This window comes from Melopsittacus undulatus, chromosome 19, assembly GCF_012275295.1.
Source record: "Melopsittacus undulatus isolate bMelUnd1 chromosome 19, bMelUnd1.mat.Z, whole genome shotgun sequence".
Lineage (NCBI taxonomy): Eukaryota > Metazoa > Chordata > Aves > Psittaciformes > Psittaculidae > Melopsittacus > Melopsittacus undulatus.
In genome coordinates, this window is record NC_047545.1 from 1355019 (window position 1) to 1374593 (window position 19575).

Genomic DNA, 19575 nt, shown 5'->3' on the forward strand with positions numbered 1-19575 from the left:
CCAGTGAGAGTCATGGCCAAGGTGGGAGATGGGGGGAGGCAAATTAACCCCCTCTTTGGGGAGGGGACCAGAGCCCAGCCAGGGATGGATGGGGGGGCCCCAAGCGGGGCTGGGGGCTCAACCCCAGGCTGGGAGGGTCGGGTCTGAGTATGGGGCATGCAGGGAGGGCTGGGGACGCACACGCAGCCGCCCCCTCTGGATCCTATTCCCTACGGGGCCGGGCATCCTAGGAGCTAAAGCCAAGGGGGTTATAAAAGAGAAGGGGTGGGAAGGGGTTGGGAGATGTCACCACGTCCCATCAGGGACCCTTGTGCTTCGTTGTCCCGCGGCTCTAGAAGTAGTGGCCCTCCTCCATCCAGTCCAGCCGGAGGTGCTTGCGGTGTTTTCGCCGCTCCTTGCGGGGTTTGTGGTGGTGGTGCTGGTGGTGCTGGTGGCTGTGCCGGTGGTGGTGGTGCCGCCGCGCTCGGTGCGACCGCCTGGCTAACAGGGGGACATGGCAGGGTCAGGAAGCAGGGCCCGGGGAGGGAGCCGGTGCCTTGACCCTCCCTGGACCCCCTTTAGTCCCCACTAACGTTTTGTGCAGAGGATTTTGGGCCGGTCCCACTTGCCGGTGCTGTGGCACTTGATGGTGGGCACGTGGCGCTGGGTGAAGCCCTCCTCGCACTGGTAGCGCACACTGGAGTGGATGCTGTACTTCTCCTTCTTCTTCCCCACGGTGAAGGCATTTGCCACCTCCGGCGGGGGCCCGCACAGCACTGAGGGGGACACACAGACCCACATCACCCCCTATCACCATATAAAGGGGCACCCAATGCTGCTCTCTGCAAGCCGGAGCGTGGTGGATGCTTTAGGAGCAGCTCCTCCATCAGGTTGGCAGCAAGATGTTCCCCAGGATTTACTTCATTAATGAATGGCCTTATTGGGGCAAGAGCATCATTAAGCTGCGGCCGGCGGAATTCCAGCGAGCAGCTGGAGGTTAATAGAACTTCCGAGATAAGGGATGAGGGTTAATGGTTTTAATGGTGGGAAATGGAACAAACTGGAGAGGAAGGAATTGACTGTGGGGGAGAAAAATGGAGATGAAGGGAAACTGCTCGAGGTGTTCTGGACTAAGGGCTGGGAGAGGTTTCCCTGAGGAGAAGGATGTGCCTGAGATCATAGAACCATGGGATGGTTTGGGTTGGGAGGGACCTTAGAGCTCCTCCAGCTCCAACCCCCTGCACACCTTCCACTAGACCAGGCTGCCCCCTCCAGCCTGGGCTGGGGACAGTGGGGCAGGGGTACCTGTGCCCTTCTTGCAGATGTAGGGCAGGTTGTAGTTGCAGGGCACATCGTTCCACTTGCCGATCTCATGGGACACCAGCACCACACAGTCCTCACCGCCCGCAAAGAAGTTGTCGGGTTGGTTCTCCCTCCAGTTCTCGTATTGCTGGTGGGACACGAGAGAGGGTGAGGAGCCCTGTGCCCCCCATCCCTGCACCCTGTGCCCCCCATCCCCACACCCTGTGCCCCCCATCCCCACACCCTGTGCCCCCCATCCCCACACCCTGTGCCCCCCATCCCCACACCCTGTGCCCCCCATCCCTGCACCCTGTGCCCCCCATCCCCGCACCCTGTGCCCCCCATCCCCACACCCTGTACCCCCCATCCCCACACCCTGTGCCCCCCATCCCCACACCCTGTGCCCCCCATCCCCGCACCCTGTGCCCCCCATCCCCGCACCCTGTGCCCCCCATCCCCGCACCCTGTGCCCCCCATCCCCGCACCCTGAGCCCCCCATCCCCACACCCTGTGCCCCCCATCCCCACACCCTGTGCCCCCCATCCCTGCACCCTGAGCCCCCCCGTGCACCCCCCAGGGCTCACCAAGCCGGTGTTGTCGGTCCACTGGAAATCCTGCTCCACGATCCTGTCATTGAGCCCAATCCAGGTGTTCTCATGCCCAAAGCCTATGGAGAGAAGGACCCGTGGCTTGCACAGGGAAGTGAGGAGCACGCAGGGTTAGGGTTAGGGTTAGGGTTAGGGCTGTGCATGGGGGGTACCATTGATGAAGCTGTGCTCCTCCCATGAGTGGATGCTGGTGAGGTGGCCGGCGCGGCGGCGACAATCCCGCTCCGCATCCTCCCAGGAACGCCGGCGAGCGAAGTACCGGTAACAGTGACCCTGGAACTTGTGCCAGTTGTGGTCACAGCCCTCCGTGTCTGCAGGGACAAGGGGATGGCAAAGGGGGATGCAGGCGGCAGCTCCCCTCGCTCATCCCCAAAGGGACAGGCACTGAGCAGTGCCCCACACACCCCATAGGGACACAGGGGCTGCGCTCCCCACCTTTCTCGCAGCGGCTGCCGCCGTAGCTGGGCAGGCAGAGGCAGACAAAGGAGTTGACCTCATCGATGCAGGTGCCCCCGTTCTGGCAGGGGCTGGACAAGCAGTCATCGATGTCTGCGGGGACAAGGGGGGCTTAGACCCCCTGAACCCCCCAACCCACCGTCCCCTCCAGCCCTGCTGCCGGCAGTGCCCGAGGACGGGGGTTCGAGGTCCCCACGCACCGATCTCACAGTTCTCCCCGGTGAAGCCGGGGACGCAGCTGCAGCCACAGACGGTGCCGTTGGCGCGGCAGGTGCCACCGTGCAGGCAGGGGTTGTTCTGGCAGGGCTCTGATGGAGCTGTGGGGTGGGAGTGGGTGAGGGCTGGGGGGGCACAGCAGCACACACCCCATGGGAAACCAGGGCCAGGACCATTGCCGGCTGCCACACGCGGTGCCGGTTGTGTGCCGGCTGCTCGAGGCTCCACACTTGGGATGTGTGCGGTGCCGGTTGGGTGCCGCCGGCAGCCGCCTCTCCGCTGCCATGGCTATTCTTAGCCATTGCCAACATTAACTATGTGGAGAGGATGCTGTCCCCTCGTGCTCCCAGCTGAGGAGCGCAGGACCCGCTCCTGACCCATCACCGCTACTGGGAGCTCCCCAGGCAGTGAACTGGTTTGGCTCAATGGAGAGACCCAAAACCTCCACCTCAGCATCAACCCCATGGGTTGGCACCACGACCCTGAGGTTCACCTGCCACCCAGCCCTGTGCCCACCAGTGCTGTGCTCACCGTGCTGGCTGGTGTTGCTGGTGCCTGCCCAGGCCAGCAGCTCCCGTTCCTCCAGTGCCGGCTCCTCTCCGCTCCCACTGTCAGCATCCAGGAGTGGGGCTCCCTCCAGCTCTGCTGCCATGGAGGGCTCAAAGAGCGGCCCCGCACCCGGGGCCTCCGGTGCCTCCGGCTCCCATGGGTGGGGGGCAGTGGGTGATGGACGGGGGCTGCGGGTGGTGGGGCTGAGGGGCACGGGGGGCTCTTCCCTCTTCACCTCTCCGGAGGCATCCTCCTCACCAGGGGTTGTGGGTGCAGCCCCATGGCTGGGGACACCCGGGGGGCCAGGGCTGGTGGGGGGCTGCTGTGGGGCTGGGGGGGACAGGAAGAGATGCTCTGCTCCCCCCAGCCCTGGTGCAGCGCGGCTGGTGGGGCCAGGGGCAAAGCCTGAGGATCCGTCCTCAGCTGCCGGCTCCAGCACCGGCCACTCGGTGGGAGCCAATGGGGTCACCTCACTGGGGACATCCCACACTGGGAGGGACACGGCTGCTCCACTGCTGGACGTGACTGAGCCCTTCCCAGCATCCCGGTACTGGGCCAGCAGCTCGGGTGGCCCATGGGGAGCTGTGGGGTGCAGCCCACCCTGGGGCTGGGGAGCAGCCACCTCGGTGGGGCCAAGGGTGGTGGGGTCCCCTATGGAGGGGCCACCTGGGTGCAGGAAGGTCACCGCTTTCTTCTGCCTCTCCAGCCAACCATCACCAGGGGCCCCACTGCCGTTACTGCCGGCACCGCGGTGCCAAAGCACCACCTCGGGGCTCTCGGCCACCAGCGGGGCCGGGGGCAGCGGGGGCCGAGGTGGGATGGGGCCACCATTAGGGTTAGGGTTAGGGGACACGGCATCACCGGAGAAGTCCTCGGTGGCATCGGTGGGGGGCCGGGGGGAGTCCCCACGGGCGATGGGGACACGGGGCTGAGCCCCGGTGCTGGTGATGTCCTGGTGACCGGGGGCACCGTGGGGAGCTGCAGAGGACAGGGATGGCAAAGGGAGAGTCCATGCGGGTCCACCTGGGGCGCGGGGGCTCCACCGCGGTGAATCCTTGTGGGCAGGTGCCTGCGGCGATGGCGACACCAGGACCGTGGCCGGTGCCATCAGCTCTGCAAGAGAGACACAGCTATGGGGTCCCTGCACTGGTGCAGCCCCTGGGACCCTCCCAGCTGCTGTTTGGGCATCACTTACTGGGGCCGATCTCCTCCACCACGTTGGAGGGTGAGTGGGTGCCTTCCCCCCCGGTGCTCTCAGTGCTGGCATGGGGGATGCTCCACATCTCCACTGTGTTGGCTGCAGCCTCCTTCACCTCCAGGGCCAGGACAGGGGCCTCAGTGACCGTCCTCATGGGGTCCCCAGCCACTGGGGGGTCCCAGCTCTGCCGCTGCAGCTGGAAGTAGCGCCCATTGAGGCCGGGGTAGCTGCTCTGCCGTGGGGAGCTGGCCAGTGGGGTGCTGGGGGTCTCTGCTGCCGTGCCAGGTTCTGTCCCCATCCCTTGCGGTGCCGGTGCTGAGCCAGTGCCATGCTCCTGGGCTGGGCTTTGCGACTGTGGTAGGAGTGTGGCCGTGGGCTCCTCAGGGTCTTGGTGCACCGGCAGTGCTGGGCTGGTGCTGGCCGGATCCTGCTGGGAGCTCACTGGTGCCTGGTCCACCACGTTGAGAGCTTCATCCTCATGGGGCCATGCTGGTGAGGAGGCTGTGGTGGGAGGCAGGGACGTGGCATCACCCAGCCCTCGAGCCCCTGGTGCCAGTGTTGGTGCAGCACCAGGGAGGTCACCGCGCTGCGCTCCAGGGCTGCTGCTTGCCAGCTGCAACTGCTCATCCTCATCCTCGCCCAGCCCTGGCTGTGGCAGGAGGCTGTAGCGGCTGTGTGTGGTGTCCCGGATGTCTCCCGATGTGCCAGCATCCTCACCATGCTCCACCAACACATTGTCACTGCCCAGCGGGTCAGGCGCAGGCAGCACCGGCTCCTCCTGCTCCCTCTGTCCCTCGGCTGTGTGTGCTGCGGTGAGACCACAGCCATCAGCTGTGCCAGCGGTGGGACCGAGGGGCAGGACAGGCACCCGGGGCACAAATGGGGATCCACATCCCCCCCATTGGCCTTGGCACCAGGCACGGCATCCATTGCCGGCGCCAGGGTGATTCATGGAGCTGGGCTCCCTCCCAGTGCAGCTCTCCTCATTTATCTCATTAATTCCCCAATTAAATATTCATTCACAGCAATTTTCCCGGCCATGCCCACCAGTTCCCAAGGGAAGAAGGGCCGGAGCTGGTGAGGAGCCTACGGAAGGAACCCGGTACCGGCATTCCAGCCGCTCCCCCCTTACCTTTATAGCAGTAGGCATCAAATCTGGAGGTAGCGGGGGGGAAGCCGGTGCGGTTGGGGAACAGGTAGAGGGTCCTGACACCGGAGGCATCACCACCACACTTCCTGCGCGGGAGCCGGATGGGGTAGCGCACGCTGCCATCTGCCAGCCAGCCCGGGTCACACTGGTCCAGGCCCTCCCTCCATGCCACATAGAGCTGCCCGGTGGTGGCCAGTGAAGCGCCCTGGCTCTGGCAGTGCCGCTGAGCCCCCTGCCAGGTGAAGTGCTCCGGTGCCGCAGCATAGAACACAGTCCCTGTGAGAGAGCAGAGCCCATTGGGGACACAGGGGCAGGGAGCTGCGAGGGGCCTGACAGCGCCAGGGAGGACGGAGGTCTCCATGACTCGGGTGCTATGGCCACACCGGGCCGGTCGGCACCAGCACCGCGGGTGGTACAGCACTGGCACCTGTCCCTGCAGGCAAGCTGCAGGTGAGACATGCACAGAGATGCATAATCATAGAATGGCTTGAGCTGGAAAGGACCTTAAGAGCATCTCCTTCCAGCACTGGAGCAGCTGCTCCAAGCCCCTATGTCCAACCTGGCCTTGAGCACTGCCAGGGATGGGGCAGCCACAGCTTCTCTGGGCACCCTGTGCCAGCGCCTCAGCACCCTCACAGGGAACAGCTTCTGCCTTATCTCCAACCTGAACTTCCCGTTTCAGTCTGAACCCATCACCCCTTGTCCTGCCGCTACAGCCCCTGCTGCAGAGCCCCTGTCCAGCATCCCCTGCATCACCCCACAGGGACATCCCCGGGCACCCCCAGCGCACCCGACCACCGCAGTGCCGCTTGCCTCGCAGCTCCCGTGCGTAGCAGTACACATCATACTCCTCCTCGGGCTCCCTGTGGCCGTAGCTGCGCACACCAGGCAGGCTGTTGCGGTCCCCGTAGCAGCCGGGCCGGGACATGGTGATGGGATACCTGCCGGAGAGGGGCACGGTGGGTGCTGAGCCCCACGGCACCGGTGCCAGCCCGCAGCCCGTGCCCACACGTACCGCACGCTCTGGTCAGAGAGCCAGCCCGCATCGCAGTTGTCGTAGCCGTCCTCGAAGGCAGCCTGGAGGTGATGTGGGGAGGCGATGATGGCAGAGTTGTCCATGCAGGCACGGCGGGCGGCAGGGAAGGTCAGGGCATAGCGTTCACCCGCAGGCCGGTAGTGGAAGACAACACCTGGAAGGGCAGGGGATGGTAGTGCCAGCACGGGGTGCTTGGAGCTCTAGAGGGTCCGTGGGGTGTAGAGCGTGTATGGGGCACAGGGCTCGTGCAGCTTGCAGAGGGTGCATGGGGTGCATTGTATGAGGTGTAGAGCTTGTATGGGGGGCAGAGCTTGTACAAGGTGCAGAGCTTGCATGGAGTGCAGAGCTTGTAAGGGGTGTAGAGCTTGTGTGGGATGCAGAGCTTGCATGGGGTGCAGAGCTTGCATGGGGTGCAGAGCCTGTACAAGGTGTAGAGCTTGTATGAGGTGTAGAGCTTGCATGGGATGCACAGTTTGCATGGGCTGCAGAGCTTGTACAAGGTGTAGAGCTTGTATGAGGTGTAGAGCTTGCATGGGGTGCAGAGCTTGCATGGGGCCATGGCTTTTGCAGGGAGCTCAAGGTCTACATGGCGCAAGGCTTGCCCATCTCACCCAGCTTATAAAGGCTGTGCAGGGCGCAGCACCCACCCCAGCACCCCTGGTGCTCACAGTGCCCTGCAGCAGTGCCCAGCTCACCCATCACCTCCAGCGGCAGCAGGTCCTGCTCGTCCTCGATGCCGGCCACCACCTCGCAGCGGTAGAGCCCAGCATCGCTGGCACGGGCTGCACGCAGCACCAGCGTGGCATTGTAGCAGTCACGGGGGTACCCGGGCAGGGACACGCGGCCCTCATAGGCTTTCACCACCTTCACCGCGTTGTCCTTGGCCACCAGGATGGGGACGTCCTCCCTGTGGCCGGTGGCCGAGCGCACCTTGCTCCATTTGACGCGAGGAGGGTCGGGGGGCTCGTTGGGCCCCAGTGAGGCCGAGGGATGGAGCAGGAAGAGGCAGGGCAGGGCCACGGGCTCCCCCAGCCCCACGCGCACGGCCTCGTGCTGCACCCGGTTGATGTGGATCACCTTCCCATCGTCCTGCGAGCCTGTGGGGAGATGGGCCCAGGTACAGCACTGGGGGCACCGCAGGGGGCTCTGCTCTGGGCACTGCCCCAGGACAATGCGCAGCCTCCCTGGTGAGTGCCTGCAGACCAACTGGGTCCCTTAAATCTGCCCCTCTGGGGCTGAACCCACAACTGAGCCCAGTCCCTCACACCCCAACCCAGGTGCTGCCAGGCTGTAGCCGCTGCTCTGCACCCATGGGTCCCATGCTGCTCCCCATAGGGATATCAGCACTCCCCACCCCTGCCTACAGAGGTGAACCCCTCGGCACCATTCAAGCCCTGTGGCCCCAGCAACAAAGTCAGGCTCACGCTGGGATAAAATGTGGCAGCACCACATTCTCCTCCTCCTGCATTAATCCTGTTCCAGCCTGAGCAGGCTCCCAGCTTCACCACCACAAATCCCAGCACATGGAAATCCCCATGGCCCAGCTCTTCCTGGGGTGGGGGGACCAGGGACTGCCACTAATCCCTGCCTGGCACCTTTCCCCCTTGCTCCCCTTTTGCCATTGCACCCCAAGATGCACAGGGAGGGTGCCAGGGTGGGGGGATCCCGAAGTCCCCAGTGCAGCAGGATGGGGGGGACACGGGCTCATGGAGATGACAAATCCCTGGGGGTCTCAGCTCCACAGCTGGGTGCCAGCAGCAGGATTAAGGATTTAAGGTCTCACGTGCCAGGATCCCAGCATGGGGGGTCCATGGTGGCTGGGGAGGTTTCTCCCTAGCTAATCCCCTTCAGTCCATGGCAGGGAGGAGGGTGGGGGGCAGCAGGCTGAGCCCCCCTTGGTTATTATTCACCCTTGCTCCTTGTTATGGCTGATAGTGCATTGTTTGCTGTGGTTTCCCATAGTGGCTCATGAGCCCTGGTGGCACTTACCCAGGATGATGATGGGGAGGAGGGAGAGCCAGAGCAGGAGCCAGCAGCCGGCATCCCCCATCACATGGACCATCCTTGACCTGCAATGAGAGCAGAGGGCTGGGAGGTGGCCGCTCACCTGCTCCCTGCCTGTTCGGTGATGCCATCGGGCCATAAATCACTGCAGGGCCAGGCTGACACCAGTCAGCCACAGGGGGGGAGCAGGATTAGCCCCACTTCACAAGATGCCATTAGCCCAGAGAGAGTTTGATGTCAGTGTGGGGTTGGGATGGAGGATGGGTGCCACCACCAACCACTGGGCTGTCCCTGTGTGCCACAGGTGCCACCCATGGTGACATCCCCCCCAGTGCACTGCTGGAGATGGGACACGTATCCCATGGTGGGGGCAGCAGGCACTGGAGCTGGCTCTTGCTCTGCCCCCAGCATTAACATGCAGCGGATGCCTCCGTGCGGCGCGGGGAGCACAAAGCCGGCACCGGCACTTGCTGAACATCTCCCACCCATTGACTGCAGCAACGATCTCAGGGCTCCGAAATCATCTGGGCTCCGGGGGGACACGGACACATCCTGGCACCGACACAACCACCGCATCCATCACCCGGCTCCCACCGCATCCACCACCCACCTCGGGCTTTGTCTGGGGTTTAAACCAGGCTCCATCACTCCATGCTGCCAAACCAGCCAAGCAGGGATGTACCCAGCACCCCAAAAACCCCAACTGGAGCCATGCTGGAGCTCAGAGCCACATGACCATGAGCTTGAACCAGAGCCAGCGCTCTGGCAGATCCACCATTGGGTTTGCTGGTCCCCACTACAGCACCTGGGTCCCCCACATCTAACATCATCTTCCTGTCTCCTTGCCAGGACAGGGAGCTGGGGAGCACTTGGCTTTTGGGGGGCACACCAGGAGCCCCTCACCCTCTTCCAGCTGCCCAGAGCAGAGGCTTCAGCTCAGCCCACAAGTTCCCCCATCCCTGATGCTCCATTTTCCAGCCCTTGATGTCTCATTCTGTCCCTTCTGCTTTCATGGGACAAAAATAGAAAGAAAGAGCCAAATGGCAAGAAAAAAAGAGCTTCCCCCCCCCCAATGTTCAGCACTGGAAAGGGCCTTTGGGGGGGGATGCAGAAGTGGGTTTTATCTTTTCTAAAGAAGAAAGCATTTGCAGCCCCTTCCCTCCTGCAGCAGCTCTGTGGGGCTTTCTGCCATAGAAGCTGAGGGGTGACCTGACCCCATCTCCAGCCATGGGGGTTGATTCCTGGGATGTGGAGCAGGGAATGGGCTGTGGGTCACTGCTCCTTTGCCCAACCACATCCCCTGGGAGCCGAACAACCCCAGGGCTGCTCTACAGCATCCACAGAGGCTCCTTCCTCTCTCAGGGATGCTCCAGGGAAGAAATCCCCCAGCACCAAACTTTTCCCTGTCCTTGCACTGAGAGGGACCATGAGGAGGCTCCAGCTCCTCCCACTGCAATGCTCAGTTTGACTTCCTGTGCTCTCAGGAGTTGGGGTCTGGGATGGGCAGCTCCCAGACCATGTCCTTCATCAAACCACCCTGGCACCTGCTGGGCAAGGGTGCGGTGCTGGGTGCGGGATGGGACATCCCAGGCCTCTGAACCACCGATCCTCCCATTCTGCCCTTCTCACCCATTTCCTCTGCTGCATCCTCCAGCTCTCCCCCCCTGCAGCTTCCAGATGACTTTTCCATGTGGGGCAACGACTGCATCTTGCTCCCCAGCACTTCACAGCATCCCTGAGACCTTCCCCTTCTCCATCCTCCTCCTTGCCCGCCTGTGGCCACTCCAGCTCCCAGCAGAGCCCCATCCCTGCCACAACCGCAGGCTCCCAGCACCATGATGGGGATGGTGGTGGCCAGGAGAGGACCTCAAAGAGCCACGTGAAGGTGCCGTGGGCTGTTTACCCAGCGCCGCTGCTCTGGAGCTGAGCAAATGCCGGCAGCGCCGCTGGGTAAACAGCCCGGGCTTTATTTAAATGTTAAACTGGAAAGTTGCTCTTTGGATTTGCAGCCACTGCCTTGGCAGCTGCGGGGCCAGGCACACGCTGGGTAAGGGGATGCAGGGATGCAGGGATGGATGGAGCTGAGCACCCCTGGGCTGGCAGCACCCAGGGAGCCGGTGCCTGCGTGGCTCTGCCTGCACCTTCCCTGACATCAGCACTTCCTCAGGTTCTGCTTTCGCAGCAGGAAGGTGCCGCGGTGGGAAGGGCCTCACCAGCAGCACCCGCTGCCTCCTTGGGGTGCCCTCGAGGGGGTCCCGGGTTCCCCCCCCCCCCCCCCCAGGACACACTGCACCAGCCAGCTGGCACCTCAAACCACACAGGGACCATGTTCCTTATGGACCATGGCTCTGCTCCAAGCCAAAGAGAGCAAGAAGGTCCCTGTCACGCTCCGCTGCCCCCAGCCCCTCACTGGACCCCTGGCTGCTGCCTCTGCCAAGCCCAGCCCTGTGCTGAGCCAGCAAAAACTTTATCCCAAGGTCAGGGCGAGCATCCTGCATCCCTGCCAGAGGCAGAGCCAGCACACGCGGTGTTCCCTGTGCGAGGACCCCCACACCATGCCAGGGGCTGATGGAGGCTGCATCATCCCAGCCTCAGCACCTCCTGCGTTATTGAGACCGTCCCCTTCCCCCCTCCTCTGGATCCAGTAACCCACAAACCAGCTCCAGCAGCGCCCATGAGGCAGCCTGGGACTGGCACCGTCAAGTCCTAGTCCCATGGACACAACAGGATGAGTCCTGGTCAGATCCCAGCTCCCCACTGCAGGCAGGGAATGCCGCTGCCAGCATGGCTCAGCACCACCAGCATCCTGGATCCTGGATGTGCCAGTGTGGGGGGCAGCATTAGCTGGATCCCTGTGGGACAGGATCCATCCCAGGATCCCCATGGAGAGGACCATCGGCTCAGCCATGCCAGGCATCACTGTGCCATTCCCACCAGTGACAGCAGAGCAGAAAGGGGGGCACACGGAGCCAGCACTGGCCATGCCACCATGAACCCAAGGGGCTGAACTGCCCACTCAGGGCCTCTCTCCGCAACCAGGGCGATGCCATGGGCTCAGAGCCATGTCCCTGGTGCCATGTGGCTGGACCCTTTGGGGACACGGTGCAGGTCCCTGTCCCCATCCCTGTCCCTGCCCCAGCCGGGGAACGGCAGACAAGAGAAAGCTAAAATAACGGCGGTGCAAAGCCGCCCCCCATCAACCCGGGCGAGCATTTTCACATCTGTCACTAGCTGTCACCTCATGAATAATTCATCTGCCTCATGAATATGCAAAGCCGGGGCTGGCGATCAGCTTCAGCTGAAACCCAGCTTAATTCCTCACAGGCCATCGGGCGCCGGGACCACCCGGCCAGTCTGGGGGTCTCCTCTCACCCTCACCTGCCCCAAGCCATGGACTGGGACTGGTGCGGCTGCAGCCCCCCGTGTCCCCATGGATCAGAAGGGACATCTGGGACAGTGCAGGGGGACAAGGGGTTGGGATGGGTGGGAGGGGATGGGGGGCACTGCTCACCCACCAAGGCAACCTGGATGCAGCAGGACACGGGTCCCCCCCACCCTTGGGATACCCCATCCCTATCGGAGCCCCCCATCCAGGACACCGACCCAGTGACCTCTGCTGTTCCCACGGGTCTCTCAGTGCCACCAGCACACACACAGCATTCCCGTGCCCACCCCCCCAGCACGTCCCCCCCTCACTGTGGGCACCCCACGGGGCTGATCCAGCACCACCCCGCACCCAACCCCAGCGGCCCCAGCAGCCCCCCCGCAGCACCCACCTCCCTCCCAGCGCCACGGTGCCTTCACCACCCCAGCGGGGCCGGGGTGTCCTCCACCGGGGCCCCCCCGGGGGCTGCGTGGCCCTGGCAGGAGCCCGGCAGCGGGGCCGGTTCCGCGTCCCCTCCTCTCTGCCCACAACAAAGGAATTCTGCAAACCTCGCTGCCGTCACATCTCACAGGCAACGTGATGCTTCAGCCTGCGAGAATAAATTAGCACCTCGGAAAACTGTGATCCCGGCCAATATGGGCCCTGTGCTGGGTGCGATTTTTATTAGGCAGACAGTCTGCAGCCTTCGGGTTAGAATTTGCTCTTCTTATCCCCCCCCTGCCTTTCTATCTCCTCCCGTGAAGCCAAAAGCACCGCGGGAGCCCAAGCGCCGGAGCAGCATCAGGGCAAGCCCCCAGCCCTGTGGCTCTGAAAGGATTTGCCGGTGCCTGGCACCAAGAGCAGGGAGGAGAACACCGGGGCTGGTGGGCCTGGCACAGAGATGGGCCTGGCACAGAGATGGGCCTCCAGCACCGGCCTCCTCACCGGCACTGGGTTTGCTGAGCCCTCACATCGGTGTGTGGGAACAAGGAGCCGCAAACCCCTCACCAGCACTTAGAGCCATCCAGCCCAGAGCCCTCCAGTCTGCCTCACGGTGTCCCCATGCCAGGGCATGCAGGATGGGGCTCATTCTGCCCGTGGTGGTGCTGAGCCCTCACTGCGCTGTCATCTCCCCGGCAGCCAGGGGTACCCCAGGGATGCGAAACTTCCCAGCTCCTTCCCTGCCAGGGCACCAGCGGCAGCACCAGTGTGGAACCGGGACCAGGTGCACCTTCAGACCCAGTGTCCCCCAGTGCCAGTGTCCCCAAGGCTCTCCCTGGGCTGGAGTCCCCCAGTCCCTCTCAGCCCCAGTCCCTACGTCTGCAGCCCTGGTCCTTCCACTGTCACCCTGTTCTGGTGTCCCCAGTGTCCCCTTGTCCTGGCATCCCTACAACCCCAGTGGCCCCAGCCCCATTGTCCACCTGCCCCAGTGCCCCAAACCCCACTCCTGATACCCCTGCAGCCCCTCCCGCAGCATCCCCTCCAGTCCCCAGCATCCCCAGCCCTGACAGCCCCAGTCCCCACAGTGTCCCCAACCCCATCACAGCATCTCTCCAACCCCAGGTCCAGCATCCCCCATCCCTGCCCACCCCGGTACCCTCCGTATCCCCACCCCGGTGCGTGTCCCCCGCAGCCCCCTTGTCCCCACCGCGCTCCGCACCTCGGGTCCGTCCCGCTCCTGCCGTAGCGGTGCCGCCGGTGCCGGTGCCTCACGTACCTGGGGCCGTGCTCAGGGCGCGCTGAGGTTCATCCCCCCGGTGGAGCCGAGCACCGCCGGTACCGGAGGTTTAAAAGCGGGGTCGGGGGGGAAGGAAGGAGGGGAGGGGGGGGGGGGGGAACGGGCCGGGACCCCCCCGGAGGGGGCCGAGCCGGGCCGGGCCGGGCCAATCGCGGCTGGCGGCAGGCGCGGCCCCCCCGCCGGTGCCGCCGGTGCCGCCCGCCCGCACCTGCCCGCAGCGGCGGAGAACCCGCGCCCGCTCCGCGCCCCGCCGCGCTGCCCGGCGCAGGGCGAGGGGCGGCCGCGCATGCGCTGCCCCCCCCCCCCCCCCCAAACCAGGAGCCGCCCCCTCCCCATCGATCACATCACGGGGGCCTGGGGGGGTCCCTGTAATGATGGGGGGGGTGCTTAAAGGGGGGTGATGTGTCCTTTCTAACCGCTCCGCAGCCCCCCCCCAGGTAGGCTGGGGCCCCCTCTGCATCCAGCATCCCCTCCTATCCCTGCACCGGGAGCCGGCTGCATCCAAGTGGGATTCTAGGGGGTCTCCAGAAAAAGGGAGGGGTGACCTTACGGCCCTTCCAGCCTTTCTGCAGCCCCCACAAAGTCACTGTGGGGTCCTTCCTGTCCTAGACATTGCACCCCACACTATCCCTGCCCTGGGATGCAGTGGGATTTTAGGGGGTTTCCAAACAGGGAAGCATCTTCCAACCTCTCTGCACCCCAAAATCCCTACCAAGCCATAGAGGGTACAACCAGCAGCATCTCCCATCCCCTTTGCACCCCCATGTGGCCCCGTGCGGCAGGGGAGGGGGTGTCACCTTCCTGAGGGTGAATGGAGAATGCCACCCTGTCTCCCACAACTTGGCAACACGCAGTGAAAGAGTATTTCCCCCCCTCTCCCCCCCCATTTTGCCCATAGGATCCACGGAAACCCGAGAGCAAAGTTCTCATTTCCGACTCCATTGTGCCAGAGTTTTTGCGGCGTTTCCTGCCTTTTGTGAGCCCCCCCTCCCCGGCACAACCCCGGCACAGAGCTCTTCTGTTCCCCTTCTTTATGTGCCTGCAGCTGGCGTCCTCCATCCCCACATAGGTGCCCAAGCGTGGGGGACAGCCACAGGGGTTAATACCCGCATGGTGTCTGCCAGGATTGGGAAGAGGATCCTATGGGATTTGTGATGTTCTGGCTGCTCCCTGCTCCGAGCGGATCCAGGTGGCTGGTGCTGCCACTCTATAGATCTATCCTGCTTTGGAAAGGACACCCATGGGTGCTGGTTGAGGTTTGCTGCACTCTGATGGGTGCAGAGAGGGTGGTCCAGCATGGATGAGCTGGTCTGTGGTGGAAGCAGGATCACTGCCCATGTGTTGGCTCTGAAATGCTCATCCTGTTCATGGAAGGAACTGGGCACCCTTTGGGATCAAGATGCTCCCATTGACCTCCAATACAGCCAGGTCCCGCACCCACAACAAAACCTGCATCCAACCCTCCTGCTGCCTCCCTGCTGCCCAGATGCTTCTTCCACCTCTTTATCTTCCTTTCCCAAGCTTCATCCATGCGGCACGGGCAGGTTGTGATACACACAACCCCACACTGGGGTTTAGATGTGTTCACCCATGAGCTTGGCTCCTCCCAGCACCCATGGGTCACCCTTCACCAATTAGAATTGGAGGTGGTGACGAAGCTGCACCCAGCCTTGACCCTGACCCACAGTGGCTCCATGGGGAGAGCAGAGCCAGACTCAGACCTCTCCATGGGCTCGGAGCAGCAAGGGGGGAGCAGAGGGACCCTGAGCACCCTGGTGGGACACAGGGCCCCGGCAGGACCAGGGTGGCCTCTCTGCTGTTTGTCTTGCTGAGGAAGGTGCTGGCAGTTGAGTTATTGGAGCTCTCTTGGATGCAGCCAGCGCCGCTTATGGATGGGGATTTAACACCACCTCTCCCCTGGGCCAGCAGCTCCACGCCTGGGAACTGCAGCCCTTGGTGCTGGTGGTGGGACCAGCTCTTCCACTGGCACCAGTCCGGACCCCCAGTGTCCCCCTTGCTGGTCCCTCCTGCTGGGAGGTGACTTCATGGGGTCCCCCTCCCCTCTGGGCCCATCCTGGAGCCCCAACATCCCACCATGGCCATCCCTTCATCCAGGTGGGAGACCCAGCTCTGCCTGGCACAGGGGGATGTCCGCATGTTCTCATCCTTGCCCAGCTCAGGTGCCTTCCACACCCCCAGCCCCACGTCCAGCCCATCCTTGGGGCATTGCTCCCAGAGCACCCATGGCTCTGCCCAGAGCTTCTCCAGCAAGGGAGCACCCACAGTCACCAGGTCCCTGCTGCACCCCATGGTCCCAACCTCCATGGGGACAGGTCGGATGGCCCCGGCAGCAGTGGATGGGGTGACTCCATCCCTCGGTCCTGCTCCTTTGGTCCCAGCTCTGGCAGGTTTGGCACCATGTGTGCCAGGGCAAGCGGGGCCCTGAGCATCGTTTTGAGCCAGAACGCTGGGTTTCTGGTGAAATCCTGCAGCAGTGTTGCCGTGACGACCCTCCTGCAGTTTCCATCCAGAGATGTTTTCCTTTGTTGTGACAGGGACACAGGGAGGTGGCCATGGGGCGATTGGGGTGTGTGGTGGCAATGGTGGGGGGTCCAACTGCAAGGTGCAGAGACCTGGTGGGGATCCAGCTCCAGTGTGGGGCTGGGGGTGTCCCCATAGGTCCAGCACAGCTCTGGCTTGGCCCCAGACACCCAGGGGACAGCAGAGGGGCCAGGAGCCACATGCCATGAGTTTGACAGGTCTCAGCCAGGTCTCCCTCCCATCAATAGCCACAATAGAGAGATGACATAGCCAACCCACAGTGCGGGAACAAGCATGGACACTGCAGGGGATGGACAGGTTGGTCCTCTGAGAGCAGGTAGCAAAGCACCCCTTGTCACCCCAATAACAGAGCCAGTTTGGGGGGTGGCAAGGCTGGGACCCTCCCCAGCTCCAGCACTGCCCAGTTTGGCAGCCAGGACCGCAGCACTGTGACCAGGGTGCTGAGCAGCATCGCCGCTGCCATCCTGAGGGTGCTGAGCACCGAGGGACTGGGGTGCCAGGGACCCTCCATGTGCAGCCCCAGTCCCCGCACCGCCGGGGGGACCCCGTCCCGCGCCCCACGGAGCCGCTTGTTATTCCGCTCAGGTCCGCGGGCGGCTGATGGAGCCGGTTCCAGGAGAGCTGCCACATTCATCGGGAGAGAGGCTCATTAATGAGGCCTCTGCCACTGCAGCTGGGGCCAGTGCTCGGGGCACTGCCACGGGGACAGGCAGTGGGTGGGTGCGTGGATGGATGCATGGATGGATGGATGCATGGATGGATGGATGGATGGATGAATGCCTCCATGACAGGGGAACTGGCATCTTGTGCCTTGTCCAAAGCCAGCCATGGAGCAGGACAGGTTGCCCTGATCCGAGATCTGCTCTGAAGGGGATGGGCTGAGACCCAGCACCACGGACACCATGGACATTCTTTCATCCTACCCTCAGCACCCTGCCTGCTGCTTCTCACCCTGGCTGTGGCTGGTTTCTGCTTTTGGCTGGTGCCAAACCTGCCCCATGTTCTGACCTGGGCATGGCAGTGAGGGCATGGAAGGGTCTGGGGGTGCAGCATCCCCCTGGGGACACAGAGACCCTGCTCTGGCCAGACCCAACTTCCCTCCAAACCCAACAGCAGGATGCATTGATTTTATTTTCTGTTTCCATAGCAACTGCCTCCTTTCCTTCCCCCTTCCGGCAGCCGGACCCGCTCCTTCACCCTCCTGCAGCACCCACCCCACCAGCACCCACCCCACGGTGCAGGGGGTGATTTGGGGGGAGCAGCCAGCAGGGACTGGGAGCAGATGTGGGACACGGTGCTGGTTCATTTAAGCCAGGGCAGTAATTGCCCCCCTGGCTGCCTACAGCATCTCCCAGTAGTGGAGCCAAGCTGATTAATGGCACATCCTACCCCACACCACTGACGTGCCATGTCTCCGGCATCCCTTGTGCCATGGCACCGGCAGGGAGGACACTGGCACTGCAGAAACACAACCATGAGCCCAGTGCCCTCACCTCTTCGGGAGAAACACCAGTTTGTGACTTAAAACCAGGGTTATAATTATATCCTTTACGGATCCCCTTCCAGAGGGTGAACCCGTCCCTTCTCGGCACTGCTCCTTCCCAGCGTGGAGATGCCACCACACTGGGATTTAGCATCGATTACCGGCTGTGCCAAATCCTGACCTTCCTGGTGCCCCAGGGACCCACCACCCCTCTGCTTAGGGAGGGGAATAAAGGCAGAGAACAGGCAGGGCGCTGTGCTGAATGCGCCCGGGCCGCAGTCACCGGTAATCCCCAGTGTTTACACGGAACTGGGAATCAATCGGCTCCAGTCATTAACTGCGAAGGGCACAAGACCCGCGGCTGCTTCGGAAGGCCAGGCCCGGGTCATGGTGCGGAGCTCACACGCCGGCACCCGGCACACAAAAGGCGCTGGCATTCGCTTCCTGCACCGCCGGCACCGGCACCGGGCCAGCGCCCCGGTGGCTCACAGCCGGTGGGAGCGGGGGGGCTGGATCGGTGCCGGAGCCTTGGTTTGGCACCAGCCTTTCCATTAGCTCTTGGATAGAAAGCAAAGGCCCCCCTCGGAGGGGCTGGATGGCAGCCGGGAGCCAGCGCCACCGCCAAGCTGCTGCCGGCACAGCCGCAGGCAGCGCCTGCCTCGTTCCTCGAGAGCGAGAGGGTGAGGAGGATGCTGAGGCTGAAGAGCCCCCGGGGCCGGAGCGCTGCTCCCCGTTCTCCTCAGGGTCACTGGAGCGATGGGGACAGGAGCAGCAGGCACAAGTGGCAGATGTGTCCCCAGCACACAATTAGCCCAGGGGCAAGCATGGCTCTGGTGGGTTTTGACCCAGTTCTTCAGGCAAAACTCGGCAGGGGGAGATGGGGAGGGAGGAGGAGGAAAACGAAGCCCATCACGCGTGTGCTGGTGTGTGTCAGCACATGCATGTGCGTGCACAGATACATACGTGTGTGCTCCCTGACATGTGTGTGCACAGGCAAGCACAGCAGCTCCGGATGCTGATGAAGGATCAATTGAAGCAGCTCCTGTGTTCTGTGTGGCTGGGAGGTGATTTCTCCCTGCACAGCTGCTCCGGGCTTCCCACTGTGATGCCTGTGGGATTGCTGGCCCTGCTGAGAGGCTGCCATGGTGGAAAGCAGGAGGGTTGGAGCTCCCGGAGCTTTGTGCTCGTGACTTGCATGGAGGAGGATGGTGGAACGTGTAGGGATTGAGTGTGCAGGGATGTAGGAGCGTTCAGAGATGCTGGGGTGTGAAGGGATGTAGGAGCATTCAGGGATGCTGGGGTGTGCAGGGATGAAGGAGCATTCAGGGATGCTGGGGTGTGAAGGGATGAAGGAGCATTCAGGGATGCTGGGGTGTGAAGGGATGAAGGAGCATTCAGGGATGCTGGGCTGTGAAGGGATGTAGGAGCGTTCAGGAATGCTGGGGTGTGCAGGGATGCAGGAGGGTTCAGGGATGCTGGAGCACACAGGGATGCTCCAAGTGCAGCTATACCCCACTGTGCAGGGATGTCGGAGCATGCGAGGATGGACGCTGGGATGCGCAGGGATCCCTGCCCTCGTCGGTCTCTCCCGGTGCCATTCCCAGCCGCGCTCCCACAGTGCCACCTACCGCGCTGGCCCGGGAGGGCACCGGGCACCCACCCGCAGCACCCAACCCCAACCCGGAGGGGTCCCCCTGGAGCCGGGGGGGGGAAACACCCACAGACCCCTGCAGGGGCCGGACAGGGGCTTGGGGGGTGCGAGGCCTTTGCAGAGGGGGTGAAGCACGGGGGACGGGGGTCACCCCCGGGGGTGCTGCATGGGGGGGCCCCTGCGTGCAGCCTCCCCATAGCCTTGGGGTGCTGGGGGGTTCAGGGGGTACCGGAGAGCGCTGGGCTCTGGGGGTGCTCCCGCACGTCCCGGAGCACCGGG

General features: G+C 63.5%; 1 protein-coding gene across 1 annotated transcript; it reads right to left on the reverse strand.

The window, feature by feature from the left end:
• Positions 1–38: 38 nt before the first annotated feature.
• NCAN (neurocan) lies at positions 39–8556 on the reverse strand. The gene is made up of 14 exons (XM_034070854.1): positions 8484–8556; positions 7190–7591; positions 6474–6648; positions 6272–6399; positions 5408–5734; positions 4306–5106; positions 3093–4223; positions 2546–2662; positions 2325–2438; positions 2042–2200; positions 1866–1948; positions 1285–1429; positions 573–755; positions 39–480 (listed from the first exon to the last, which is right to left on the reverse strand). Exons 1-14 carry the CDS (start codon positions 8554–8556, stop codon positions 332–334), a joined length of 3987 nt encoding a protein of 1328 aa, XP_033926745.1. The 3' UTR covers positions 39–331.
• Between the last annotated feature and the right edge of the window lie 11019 nt (positions 8557–19575).

Coding starts and splice junctions, on each gene's coding strand:
- NCAN (XM_034070854.1), bottom strand. CDS start 8,556: ATGGTCCATGTGATGGGGGATGCCGGCTGCTGGCTCCTGCTCTGGCTC. Junction 6,400..6,473: donor CTCTCTGACCAGAGCGTGCG/GTACGTGTGGGC, acceptor CCTCTCCGGCAG/GTATCCCATCACCATGTCCC. Junction 1,430..1,865: donor GGACCGACAACACCGGCTTG/GTGAGCCCTGGG, acceptor GTGTCCCACCAG/CAATACGAGAACTGGAGGGA.